This window comes from Melopsittacus undulatus, chromosome 5 (assembly GCF_012275295.1).
Source record: "Melopsittacus undulatus isolate bMelUnd1 chromosome 5, bMelUnd1.mat.Z, whole genome shotgun sequence".
Classification (NCBI taxonomy): Eukaryota; Metazoa; Chordata; class Aves; order Psittaciformes; family Psittaculidae; genus Melopsittacus; species Melopsittacus undulatus.
Genome location: NC_047531.1, coordinates 35,910,416 through 35,924,071, shown reverse-complemented (window position 1 = coordinate 35,924,071; position 13,656 = coordinate 35,910,416). Strand labels below are relative to the sequence as shown.

The following is a 13,656-nucleotide window of genomic DNA, read 5'->3' as shown; positions in this document are numbered from 1 at the left end:
TGGTTTATTATTATTTCCTATAGCACCACAGATGTAGACAAATTACCAGTTCCTCGTGGGTTCAAACTTTCCCCTGGTTATGTCAGAATGATACAGTGACTAGTTGAGGACATTCTCCCCACTCACTCCTCCATAGTTACTTGGGTTTGTATGAGTCATCTGCGTGTGGGGCCTTAAGCAAATCACTATGTATAAAAAAGGGACTACAGTGCTCTTCGTGATACTGGCAGGCTACATTTAGAAATGTGTGAGCTTGCAAAAGCTCCTTAGAAGTGTCTAAAAGAAGTTTCATTCCAAACCTGTCTAAGAGAGAGTTTTTCCAGTGAGACCTGCAGGAGGGTCTGTCTCAGCTTGGTTTTATTGGTATAAATTGTTACGACTGTTCAGGTGTGGTAAATTGTCTAAGCAGTAGCTTTGCAGAGAGAGTAAGACTTCATAGTAGAGATTACCTACTAGGAAAGGTTGGTGTCACAGTAATTGCTTCTACGTGGTCTTCCTAGAAGAGGAAATGAGCTATAGCCAAATGGTTCTTAGATATCTCACCCTCTGAAAATATCTAAGGAAAACAGAGGCAATATTAATCACTGGACTTAGTAAACAAGCTGACCCATTTCCAAAGGGTTAGTGGGTTTGGACTGTACCAAAGATGGACTACTGTGGACTGAATGTCACTGGTCTTGACCTCACCTGTAGACTTAAACTTAAATATACATGCTGGTGTTCTGTGTTCTTCAGGAACCCCCATGATTTTGCAGGCTTTCCTGCATGTGTGTGCATTCAGTTCTGCCTCTCATTTGTGGCTGTGATGTTATAAAGAGAGTTTCACTTGCATGAAATCCTCAAATAGCTGGTAGTCTCACTTTAAATAAAGGCCAAATCCATGATTATCAGCTCCTTCTGTTTTCCAGACTGTCAAAGCTAGAGAAGGAAAGCAGCAACTGCCTGGAGAGTGGGACACAAACTGAACAGGAAGAGGAGAGTTCAGAGGCTGTAAGTACCTGTCCTCCTGAGCTGAGGTGTAACACAGTACTGCTTACTTGTTGAGGCCAACAATCTTAGGGCCTAGATTGGTACTTGCACTCAGGGAGCAAGGGGCAGTTATTCTGCAGAGGGTATAGAACTGTGTTTTGAACTCTCCAATACATATCTTAGAGGTGGTTCCAGACTACACCAGCCACCAAAGAGAGGTGAGATTTGTGGTCAAGAATTGGGGAAGCATGGCATAACTGCAGTTATACCTCACTGCCCCCTAAACAGAGAGAGATGCTGTTATTTCTGGCTCCAGAAAGTCTTCTAGTCTGGGTAAACTCCTCACTGCTGTGTAGGGCAGCTTTTGGATCAAAATCCAATGAAGGCCTACTATAAAATAGAGTTCAGATGTGGAACATGTATGGCAGCTGTTTTGGTTTGGGGTTTTTCATGGATTTGGTGGGATGTATTACAATGGTGGATGATAACTATCTTAGATTGAGATGCAATACCAGGAAAACTCAGTCCTGTCTTCAGTTAAGGGTTTGGGTGGATATTGGGGTTGGGATTCAGCTCCAGATAGCTAAATTTACGTGCCTACAGTTGTAAGCCTTGTCTGTGTCAGGGAAGCACGTAAGCTTCCATAGCAGTGAACATCATTAAGGTTTAGTGTAACTGCATAATAAAGGCAACTATGCCTGCATATGAGGTTGTGTGGATGTTCTGGGGTGCTGCATGGGGACAGTAGATACATTGTGGGATCTGCTGGAGACCTGTACCCTTCTGAAGTCCAGGTCAAGTAATTAGGAGAAGGCTGGCTTAGTTAAACAAGGCCAGTTTGCAGTAAGGCCAACAGATAGCTTTTCTAGGGAAAGCAGATGACATCTCAGTTAATTCTTTCCAGTATTTTTATCTCAACTTTGCCTGAGTTACAGCTTGAGCCAGATGCTCCTCATCTAAGCACTGGTATTGAGGTCAGCATAGTGACATGATTGCGATGACAGTCACTTCCATTTATATGCTGTTGGGTTTCCTCAGAAGGCTTGTGTCAGTAGGGCTAGTGTTACTAGGCCCTATTGTAAAATGTAGATCTTCAATGAAACAATGGCAGGGAGCAGTGTGGACTATTTTTGATGGCTCTGCATTAGAAGACATCCTGGGAGAGAGGGAAACATTCTACAAACCTGCTTTGTCTCTGTTTGGAGAGTGAGGAATGGCTGGGGGAAAAGAGGCTAGAGCACTGACCTCTGCCAGCTCTCCCAAGAGGAGTCATCTTAAAGCAGCTACTACTCTGCCTTCCCTGAGGCTGCCTGTGAGCTTCCTGGAAGCAGAGATCAAGGAGGCTATGATTTGGGTGCTGCTCCCTTCCTGGGCAGGGTAAGAAATGGGTGCTGGCAAGAGACAGGCTATACTGCCAGATGAGATTTTTCTGAGTCAGATTAGCCTTTTCAGCAAGGCTGCCACACTTGCTTCCCAGAAGCATGGATTGATTACATTCCAAGTAAGTAAAATACCTTGAATTATGATGGATTTTACCAGGGACCAAGAACTCACAGTCCAGCTTTATTAGAAGTCAGATTCTTGCCAGTGATACATGGTTTCATTTGTTGAGATGTTTTCTGTAAGGCAATTTCTACTGATGTCTAGTTTTCTGCAACTTGAAATGTCATCATCTTACAAAAATTAGGGCTTTCATCTGTGTGATTAGGTTAGGGTAGAACAACCTCTTTTTGCTTCTGACATAGAAAAGGCTTAGTGCAATGTGCTCTGTGAGTGTTCACACTGTTATGTTCAGTCCCTTTTGCTTGATGTGAGTGGTGAATGATACTAGCTTGGGCAGCTTATGGAAGGTATCCTCAACAACAACATCTGTCAGTAGACAGTTGTGTTCTGTCTGCAACTCAGTCCCACTGGCTGTGATCCAGACTTCAGCTCTGACATGAAAGCTGGAGATCATCATGGATAAATGACTAATACTGCTTTAGTTGCTGGGGATGTGGTGGACTTCCCATGTTAGAAAACTTGAGCTTTTCTTGAAGGAAACAGGACAGCAGCATGCTTTTGATACACTTGGGATCTTTTTAGCCACAGCCAACCAGCTTATTCCCAAACTGAACTGGAGATTTTCTATGTATTTGATAAGGCAGTATCAATGAAAGTTACAGTACTAAGGACAATTAAAGTGATGCTAACGTGATGCTGAGAGTCAGAAGTTCCTTTAGGAAAGCTCCAGGATATATCTCCAGAGGCTCCACACCAGCAGGAGTCACAGGTTTTACATCTTCTGTAGTGTGGGGCTATATTTTAAGAACTGAAACTGTGAGGTGTCCTTTGAGCCTTGGGTTGGAGGAGAGCCCAGCTTTTTTTTCTTTCCTCCTCTTGTTTTCTGCCTGTCTTCAGGATCCTTCAGTAACATTACTGTGGTCTGAAGGCCAAATGAAAAGGCCAGAAACTCACAACAAAACTGATTACAATTTTACTAGAAATCTTCTCCTTTTGTTTGCAAACTTGAATTTCAATGCATGGTAATGGAATTACCATTTAGGGTTGGATTTTCTCCTTCAAAACATTAGGAACTGAAGTCTTCCAAACCTAGGATTCCCATGTGTGTGGTGTGGGAGAGGTTGTATGTGTAGGAAGAGTGCCAGCTGGCTGGAAGGGCTTCATGTGTAATCTAAGTAAATTACAGTGCATAAAACCTTTTGTGTTCTCTGCTTTCTGCCTGAAACTGGAAGGGATAATACCAATGCAGGATATAGCTGGGAGGAGAAAGTCTAAGCTTTGAGTCTGCCTCATCTACTTCTCTACTTCCAAATTGCTGCTGTACAACTGCTGTCACAGCTCTTGCTAAAGAGCACACTGATGCTAGCAGCCTACCTAGGAATAGATCTTTTATGTTTCTTTGAAAGACTGCAACTGTTGCTCAGGGCAGTGGCAGTAATCACAGAGCCTGTCTGCTTTTCTCATATGTTTTAAATTGTCAACTCTTGAGAAGGAAAATGTAGATGATGATAGAGGGACTCTTCATCAGGGACTGTAGCAATAGGACAAGGGGAAATCTTGAACAGGGGAAGTTCAGGTGAGTTATAAGGAAGAAGCTCTTTGTGAGGGTGGTGAGGCACTGGAATGGGTTGCCCAAAGAAGTGGTAAATGCTCCATCCCTGGCAATGTTCAAGGCCAGGCTGAACAGAGCCTTGAGTGACATGGTTTAGTGTGAGGTGTCCCTGCCCATGGCAGGGAGGGTGGAACTGGGTGATCTTAAGGTCCTTTCCAACCCAAACCATTCTATGATTCTGTGTGTTTCCCACCTGCATGAGGTGTATTCTAACCAATATTGAAAAGTCAGTTACTAGTGTTGTCTTTGAATCACCTGGATTTTATTAAACTGTTAAGTAAAAATGAGGTTCTGACATTTTTAGGTAATTGGTAATTGTGAAGCTTTGTGGACTTGTTACTATCAAGTGTAATGGTCATACTGACTTCTGCTGTTTTCTCTAGACAAAGAATGATATTCCTGCTTAGATATCTTAGCCTGCAGCTTTGCTATCTTGGATTGTCCATATATAATTTTCCTTATTTTTTCCTCTAAAAGGTTGGCAGTGAAGTAGAAGCCCTGAATTTGCAAGTCTGTGCTCTGTTTAAAGAGCTTCAGGAAGCCCATGAGAAGATAAAAGAAGCAGAATTGATTCAGAAGAAGCTTCAAGAAAAGTAAGGTTCAGAAGGTTCTGTTGTGACACCTGGTATATATTTGTATGACAACTCCCAGCTTGGGAAACTTATCAGCCATACCAATACCAACTGAAATATCTGTTTCATAGAAATGGTGCTCCTTCTTTGTAAATGGAGTTGAAAGGAATACAGTATATGTCAGAAAGTCTGAGCTCCCAACCTAGTTCTACAAATAGAACCCCAGTGCCTTGAATGTTAAGATTTGGGTTTTAAACCTTCCTGATATAAAGGCAAATCTTTCCTGTTTTTTGCTTCACATAATCAAGCAGAAATTAGGCTAGTCTTGGGGAAGAAGCTGAGGGACCTCATGACCCTTCCCACATGAACTCTCTGTGCTTTTGAAGACCAGTTGTGTAGGTTATAACAAGTGGTTACAAGACCCTCACTTTCGTTGCTTAGTTTTCTGTTAAATTCCAGTTTGAGATTCATAATAGTAAGAAAGTGTTAGTTTCAGTAGCCTTGTTTTCTCATGGTAGTAAATAGGTTCATTTTTGTCTTTCCTTGTTCTTCATCAAACTAAGTCTTTAAAGTGAACCACACTAATATTCTTATAGTATGTCTGGCATGGCAAATCCCTCAGGAAAAGGTGAGCAGGAGAGATCAACCTTTTTTAACTTTTCAGGTGCCAAGTACTGGAAAGAAAGAGCGTGGCTGCTGCAGCAGAACTGGAAGAGAAGCAGCAGCTAATATACACTGTCAGAAAGCTAGAACTTCAGGTGGAGAGCATGCAGGCAGAGGTCAAGCTGGAACAAGCCAAGACACATGAGGAGAAGTGAGTGTGACTTGGTTTTATATTCCAGGGAGGTGGTGTCAGTGAGGAAGGGGAAGTCCAAGGCAAACTGGCCGAAGGGAAATTGAATCTGAAATACTCATTTTGTGTTTTTCACCCTTTAAAGCCATTTGTAGAACCTGAACTAGAAATCTGCATTCACCTCAGTGTCTATGTTACTTTGAATCTCGAGTCTCCATATTAGGCCCCACCCCATTCTTTCATCTACTGAACCCTCAACTAGGAAAATTTGAGTTGTAAGCTCTGACTTCTGTTGTCTTCTTGTCATAAAGGCAAAGGTGGAATAGGGTCAGGTATGACATACAAGTAGAGGAAGCAGAAAAGTGACATAAGCTATCCCGCTGACTCGCAGGGTTAAATGCATCCACATGTTTGAGGGCAGTGACAAGTCAGGTGGTGACATTAATGAAGAGGTCTGTAGCACCTACAATATGTTTGCAACTAGGAGAAGTAAGTGTGCAGTGAACTGAAGTGAAGAGACTCGCTGTTTTCTCTGGCTTCCTGCTCTCTTTCATGTGCAGTCTGTTTAAGGAGTGTGAAAATCTCAGTCTAAGCTGCACAGAGAGGCTGAACTTCCTGAAGGACCTGCCTTCAGCTACTCATTATCTTTGCAGTCTGTGTCTGGTTCTTCTCGTGATGAATTCTCCTTCACTTGAAGTCTCTGAGTCAAGACTTGGATGTCTTCCTAAGAAAGGTGTTACATTTTGAACAGCATTTGTGAGCTTGATAAAAATACTGGTGTGATGGATTCTTCATTATGAAATGCAAATGATCAGTAAGGATGTTTCTTTGGACTTAGTCCATGGATAGAGCAGCACACAGCTCACTGGAAGAGGGGTGTTGAGACATGGAGCATGATTTTTCTCTCATCAGAAATGCAGACTGCAGCAAGGAGCTGGTGGTGGCTTTTTTCCTAAATTCTAATAGATATTTGTATTTCAGAGAATTTTGAAGTGTTTCAAACTTTCACCTCTCTTCTTGTCCTCAACAGGGCAAGATACAGTAGCTTGCAGGATGCTTATAGCAAAGTCCTTCCTCAACTCACTGAGGCAATGAAAACAATCGATCAGATGAAACTCAAAGAGGTAATTCATCGCAAGAAAAAATCAGAATTAATGGGGGGGGGCAGGTAAGGATGGGAGGATGTATCTAGGAACAAATTTGGGCAGTAGGAAATATCATTTGCAGTGTCCTTTAGAGAGTTCTTTTAACTTGATACGATATAGTTTGAAAACTCAAACCTAATCTTTAAATATTGTTTGCCATGGAATGGACTCAGTCAGAGATCAATATGATCAGACCAAAAGCCGTTTATTGGAAAGCATTAACTTCTTATATACTATCGCTTACATATACCGTGATTTGGCATATTATGACTGGATACATGTCTTGAAGACCCTTAGTGACTAACATATAATTGGTAAAGCACAGGTGTGAGAACTTGACCTCGAAAGCTTGCCAACAGTTCACAGTTATCATAACTTGGTGAATTCCAGCTTCTTCTTATCGTGCTTGCTTAAGCTTCCTCGGGCCTCTCACAGCCTTGCTGTATCTTTCAGAGTTATTCAGAGTTCATGTACCAAATATCCATTCTCCTGTGAGACCACTGTCTCCACAATTGCTCACCACTGTTATCTTAGTCCAGGTTCCTTTGATGTCCAAAGTTGGAAGCTTTTCTAAGGGCAGGAGGATTAAGAAGCAAACTTTCACTTCAAGCAGGGTGGTATTCTGAGTTCATCTCATTATCAGAGTTCTTCCTTGCAGCTGGACAGAGTGGATAAAGTGGTGGTGGAGCAACTAACTGCAAAGGTGGAACTGGCAGAACAAGCCCTTGCTGCAAAGCAGCTCCAGATAGATGAAATGAAGCAGCTAATTGCTAAGCAAGAGGAGGACCTTGAAACCATGGCTGTGCTCCGTGCTCAGGTATCCATCAGCCCTTCTTTAGGAATTGGCTAGTTCCCCCAGTCCAATATTCAGACACCAGAAGGAGGTATTTAATGGCCCACTCAGGAATACTGAATACTTTTCAACAGTTCTGAAGCATGATTCCCTTACTCAGCCTGCCTTGCAGATCCCTGCAGAGCCTGTTCCACCATACCCTACAGTCCTGTAGGAGGAACTGTGTATGCTGGAGTCTGGCACAACAAACAAAAGTTGCAAATTGATGTATATTTAAAACCACAATCTTAAGAATCACTGCATATGTTTTTGGAACGGGTTTACTCAAACCAGTGTGTGTAAACACTGACTAAAAAGGGTCTGCCTAATCTTTAAAGCACAAAACTGGCATCTTGGCCCAGGTCCACTGCCTGTGCCATAGATAAGGCGGCCTGTCGTTGGTCAAGTCACCTCCTCACTGCTTGTCCATGCCGCATTTCTGCCTCTGTACAGCAGAGGGCAATAGCACTATCCCAGATACGACACTTGAAGTATCTTACCCAGAGTCCACTGAGTCTTCCTCACCTTGTAAGTAGTGCAGATCTACACTTTGCAGAGTGTAAATGCTGTAGGAGTGTTTTGAGTAGATGCGGACTATGATACAGATTTACCATGTATGACTGTGGTTCGTCTAAGTGACAAATTCTCAGCAGGATTTCATATTTCTGATCAGATGGAGGTTTATTGTTCTGATTTCCATGCTGAGAGGGCAGCCAGAGAGAAGATCCATGAGGAGAAGGAGCAGTTGGCTGTCCAGCTGGCACACCTGCTGAAAGACCAGCAAAACCTGGAAGATCTTAGCCGGTGAGAACAGACTTTGGCTGAGCTGCCTCTGGACTGTGTTGTTGAGTCCAACCAAGAAGAGTGCTGACTGCTCATGCCAGCAGCTCAGTAGAATGGCAAACAACTTTGCACACTTTTTTTTCTTGGTTAATCTGAATTTTAAAATTGCCTGATTTCTCATTTTAGTTTTGTGATAGAATCTCTATAAGGTGTGTTGGCTTTTACTTGGTTGCCTTAGCAAGTTTTCACTCGGGATGATTCATGCTTGGTAAATTCTCCCTGCTGGTTTCATGTGAGTTTCTTTGGGTTTTGGCCTCAGTTTTAGTGGTGAATCTGCAGCTAAGCTTGCTGCATGTGTGCCAGGGACATCTGCTGCTTCTCCAGGTGGCAGTGGTGAGTACCCATAGTTTACAGGATTGTGATATCCTGGACTTGCACCATTTTAGCACTCTAAGCTGCAGAAGAGGCAAAAGGAATATTAACCATGTGTCCTCAACTCATGTTGTGGAAGCCATGGGTACAAGAGTGCCCATAATTTGAAGAATCAAGCTACATTTCACATAAATTGTATGCTCAACCCTTTTTCTGGTATAACTTGTCTTTCTGCTTTAATCAAATGTGCAGTTTGCCCTGAACAGCTGAGTCCCTGCAGTTTTCCAGAGGAGCCTGCCCCAGATCCCTGGGTATGTAGCTGCCCAAATCCTGCTGGTATCAGTTATATGACCCTGATTTCAACAGAAACTCTAGGCATGATTTCACAAAGCAGCAGCAGCATTTCTAGGTCCTGTTTCCGAGCAGCAGTTGTGAACTAAATGCATGACCAGTCGTACACGATTTACTTGGAAATCCTTTGATTTATTTTTAATCCTCTCACTTTTTCTGGGGACAAAGGGAGGATACCTTTTGCTGGGTCTTTTTTCAGAGCCTTTGACTTCTTGATTCTCCACAGAAACCCTCTGGCGGAGATGCAGAGTCGGCATGGAGCCAGGGCACTGGATCGGGAGCACTCACCTTGCCTTGTCCAAAGAGGTACCATAAGTATTCTCCAGCTCACAAGGCCAGGCCCAGCTGTATGCAGTTTAAAGCAGCTTTGCTTGGCTGCAAGCAGCTCCCCAGCTCCCCTGTGGCTATTCTGGCAACTGGGTAGCTGGGAAGAGCATGACTGTCTGGCTGCTAGGAGCAAGCCAGTCCTCTTTCAACCAATCCACAAAGAGTGGAAAACTCAAGTAATGTAACAGGGAATCATTTATCTTCTCTGCTTGCAGGAACTGCTAGTCAACGCTGGCCAGAGGAGCGGAGTATCTCAATATATTCATGTCCCAAATGTGAAGAAATTCTACCTGATCTGGACACACTGCAGATTCATGTTATGGACTGCATTAACTGAGTGATGCCCTCCAGTTCTTAATCGTTATTGAATCTGACCTGCCAAATACATCCTGCTTGAATAAAGTTCAACTCTATATCCCATGAAGGAGGTTTTCAGTGGTTTTCTCATTAATTCAATGGGAAAGGGTAAAATTCCTTCCCTGCTCTTTACTCACTAATCCTGTTTTAATCTGCTTTAGGAAAAGAGTTTTTATAGGTTAACATGGATGTGTTAAAGCAGTTCCAGTGTGTGCTACTATGAAATCTTTAAGGAACATTCCCTTGATGTGCTCTGCTCTCATGGCTATCCTGCAGAATGGAACTAAGTCACTGAAGTCAGAAGAGGGATGAGATAGTTGTTGAGCAATTAAAAGAACTGTGAGGCTGTAAATACTTCATCTCTCATATACCTATGTATCAGGAAACTAATGTTTAAAAAGCTGTTTTAGAAGCTTTTAGCAAAATGGAGTAGTGCTGCATTCATTGAACCTTTGAAATGAACCCTGCTCTTTCTCCAGATAGCCTTACTGCTGCCATTGTGACCATACTAATCATAGAATCCCAGACTGGTTTGGGTTGGAAAGGATCCTAAAGATCATTCAGTCCCAACCCCTGCCACGGGCAGGGACACCTTCCACTACAGCAGATTGCTCCAAGCTCCTGTGTCCAACCTGGCCTTGAACACTGCCAGGGGTGGGGCAGCCACAGCTTCTCTGGGCAACCTGTGCCAGTGTCTCACCAATCACATAGTGAAGAGTTTTTTTCCGAATATCTTAGCCAAATCTCCCCTCTTTCAGCTGATGTTAATCTGATGTTAAATTTCTGATGGTTTATGTAACTTCTTGCTCTAGCCAGATGTGGCTAAGATTTAAAACAGATCAGATCATTTGCATCTGTTTTATGTAGCTCCTGGTGTACCCAAGTCACTTGGTTTTATAGAACTGTTCATTTTTAGGTGGTGTCTTGATTCTTCTTTCTTAGAATAGCAGTTGATTTGCACCTGTACAGTATTGTGCTAGAAAGCGCTGAAATTGATGTAGCCTTATTTAATAAGAGAAGTATAATGGATTTTCACATCTCAAAATAAATCTATTGCAAGTATAAAATTATCTATGCATGTGAATACTTTGGAGGCTGAAACAAGACTGCAAATACCTGCAGCTGAAAGCTTGTGTACACTGTAGTCTGTTGGTTCTGTTTTTACCATCCCTGGTGTTTCTATTATACCAAAAAATAGTTATTAACTTGGCATTTAGTAAGGGAGGAAAGTACACATCTCTTAACAAATATGAACCAGCATGAACAGTAGGATACAACTGGAGCAAACTGCTGGGATCAATGCAAATGAGAAGTTTCACCTCTTGTAAACAGCCAGTGTTTGCACTGCTGGAAATGGGCAGGGAGGGGAAGTAAAAGATGCAGGAAAATCTTCAGCCAAGATGTTGTCTCCTTATGGCATAATCCATCATCAGGGTGGGCTGATCACACAACCTCAATATGGAAACTCAATTTATTACTTCTTAGCTCACCCTTCTGCTTCAAAGCTCACATAATAATAAGCCTAAATGTTTCCTGAGTTGACATTTTGCACACAAGTCTTAGAGGTGTTGGGTTGCCTGAATCCTCCTTCATATACATGGAACATGGTCTGTAGAAATGGAACACTTGTAAGATAAAATGCAAGCGAAACAGTGTTTATAACACAGCCCCTGTACTGGAGGAGGTTTATGTAAGGGGCAAAACTATAACAAAATGCAATTTTAATCAGTTTTTGCTTTTACAGTTGTAGGGGCTTTAACAAAAGATGGGGTGCTCTGATCCCCAAACCCTTACTCTTACCATTGAGTGGGCTTACTGGAGGGACTCAGTGGTTAAGAAGTTATTCAGAATAAAAGCAAGCAAACAGGAATTTGTGTGTCTAGATTTTAGGCAACTGCATAGTCCTAATGCAGAAAGAACTGAGCAGAAGGGAAAAGGTGAGGGAAATGTCTCTTGTGGAAATGATCACCTAAAATCCCACTGAAGGACTGTGTAGACCATGAGCTTCCCACAGAACTAGCATGAGTGAAAGTGTATAACCAACAGCAGCTGGTTCATGGCCTTTACTACTGACTTATTTCACAGAGGCCTTTCACTTCCACAAACACTGGATTCTAATTTTACGAGAAATTAACTAAAAGTATGAATTTTTGTCATTGCTTATACTCTCTCCACTGTGCTCACAGGGTATTTGTGTAGATCCTTAGTACTTTGCCCAGTGAGAAGAAGGCATATTCATGCAGTTGGGTTCTCTTTGAGGGTGGCTGTTCTACCATAACAGGGTACGTGGAAAACTCCACTGGGCCCCAGCTCCAGACAAGGTCACGCAGAGCATTCTCAAAGAAGTCAAGCTGTGGCACAAGGCCCAAGCATTACTGCTGGTAGTGATGGCTAATGCAGAGCAGCATAGCATTCCAGGTACAGGGGCAGGAATGCTTTACTTCCAAATGAAGGTGAAGATCAGGCTGATGATCATCCTTTTGTATTCTGAACTTCTGAACATTAAAGGATGATACAATCTGTGTGAGAGACGCTTGTGCGGTGAAATTTTCTTATATACATCTATATATATAGCTTAAGTCATCTTGTGATGTTGAGCTAAGGACAATGGAACAGCTTTGGAGGAGAAAGCCTTAGGGATGTTGGACCCCACAACCAGATGGGCAGTTACAGCAGGTATTTTGTACTTGTATATTGCAAATTCTCCTGTCAACCTACTTCCATAAGGAAGTGCTTCTCAATTTGTGGTGTGGATGAAGATCCAAATCACACAGGAAAAAAAGACAATGAGCAGATCAATAGTGGAATTAAAAATAACCAGGGTGACTCAGTATTTTAGTCAAGATTTTGCTCCAAACCTGACACAGAAACTATTCAAGAGCTGATTAATTCAAAATTAAGACAAATCAATAGTGTCAGGTTTATGTTTCACTCTCAGCAGATGAATATTCTTACAATATACACAAGAAAAATACCTGTAGATGTTTCTTAGGGCAAAGAAAATCTTCCTTCAGTGTCTTTTTCATGTCATGCTGTCAGTAAATTCTCAGCTACCAATACCAGGAGAAACAATCCCCCTTTTCTTTCCCTTATAATTAAAGCAGTGAGTTGTTTTTTTTTTTGCTGGGTATCACTATTGTTCCAGTTATCTCTTGTAGACTCTGGATTCTTGTTTTCTGTAAGCTGTAGCTCGTGTTCTCACACAGCCTCATCCATAATTTCAGGTAACTGAAAGAGAGCTGACTGAAATCTGTTGTGAAGAGGTATTCATCAGCTTGGTTGCAACCTTCATCAATCACCAGTACTCCCAGCAGATGCAATCTCTTATTGGCTTTTAATTGGTTCCCTGCAACAGTAGTATTTATGGGCTTTTTTCCCCTGAATGCAATTTTATTACAGGAGCTTTGTGATAGTTATGGATACTGCAATGATCAAAATCTGATGGAAACACTGTTAGGCCAAAATCAAACTAACAGAATGATAATAAAACAGATTTCATCTGAGGAGCATTAACCTTAATGAAAACACAGAAAATCAATGTGAAAGGCCAAAGGATGAATTCCTTCTGCATCTGTCAAGTTAGAATTAATCATTTTAAGAGGCTTCAGAAAGAGGGGGAATCTCAGCACAGGAATACTAATGGGCATTAGCTGAAGTAGGTCTTCACAGAAAGGTAAAATAGTATATCTGATAGTACAAATCAGGAGGGACAAGGAGCTGCAAAGAAGAAAAACAGAAACCTCTTCATGCAACAGAGAGGCTTATTTTCCTGCTGTTGTCATCATGAACTGCAGTCCAGAGGTCAGATGATCTATCATGACAGGAGGCCATGGCCAGCAGATGCTCTTTAGCACTTGCTCAAGAGTACATACCCTTTGTTTTCCCCTATATGAAAGGTAAGATAAAACGTATTTGTGTTTTAAAGACTAAATATTACATATCTATGAGATAGTACCTGCCTGCCTATCTCTGTTTTAACAAATGATATCTTTAAGGTCCTTTCCAACCCTAACCATTCTGTGATTCTATGGTTCTTGATG

The 13,656-nt window shown here is 42.1% G+C and overlaps 1 protein-coding gene across 8 annotated transcripts in view; it reads left to right on the top strand.

The window, feature by feature from the left end:
* The window catches only part of OPTN (optineurin), a 35,946-nt gene extending 26,263 nt beyond the window's left edge, over positions 1-9,683 (top strand). For all 8 annotated transcript variants that reach the window (XM_034063014.1, XM_034063011.1, XM_034063015.1 and 5 more), the window contains exons 7-14: positions 909-990; positions 4,562-4,677; positions 5,321-5,470; positions 6,480-6,573; positions 7,253-7,411; positions 8,100-8,230; positions 9,159-9,238; positions 9,475-9,683. In XM_034063014.1, coding sequence (XP_033918905.1) covers positions 909-990; positions 4,562-4,677; positions 5,321-5,470; positions 6,480-6,573; positions 7,253-7,411; positions 8,100-8,230; positions 9,159-9,238; positions 9,475-9,596 — 934 coding nt within the window. In that variant the 3' untranslated portion in view covers positions 9,597-9,683. The remainder of the gene's footprint in view (positions 1-908; positions 991-4,561; positions 4,678-5,320; positions 5,471-6,479; positions 6,574-7,252; positions 7,412-8,099; positions 8,231-9,158; positions 9,239-9,474) is intronic.
* Positions 9,684-13,656: the final 3,973 nt, after the last annotated feature.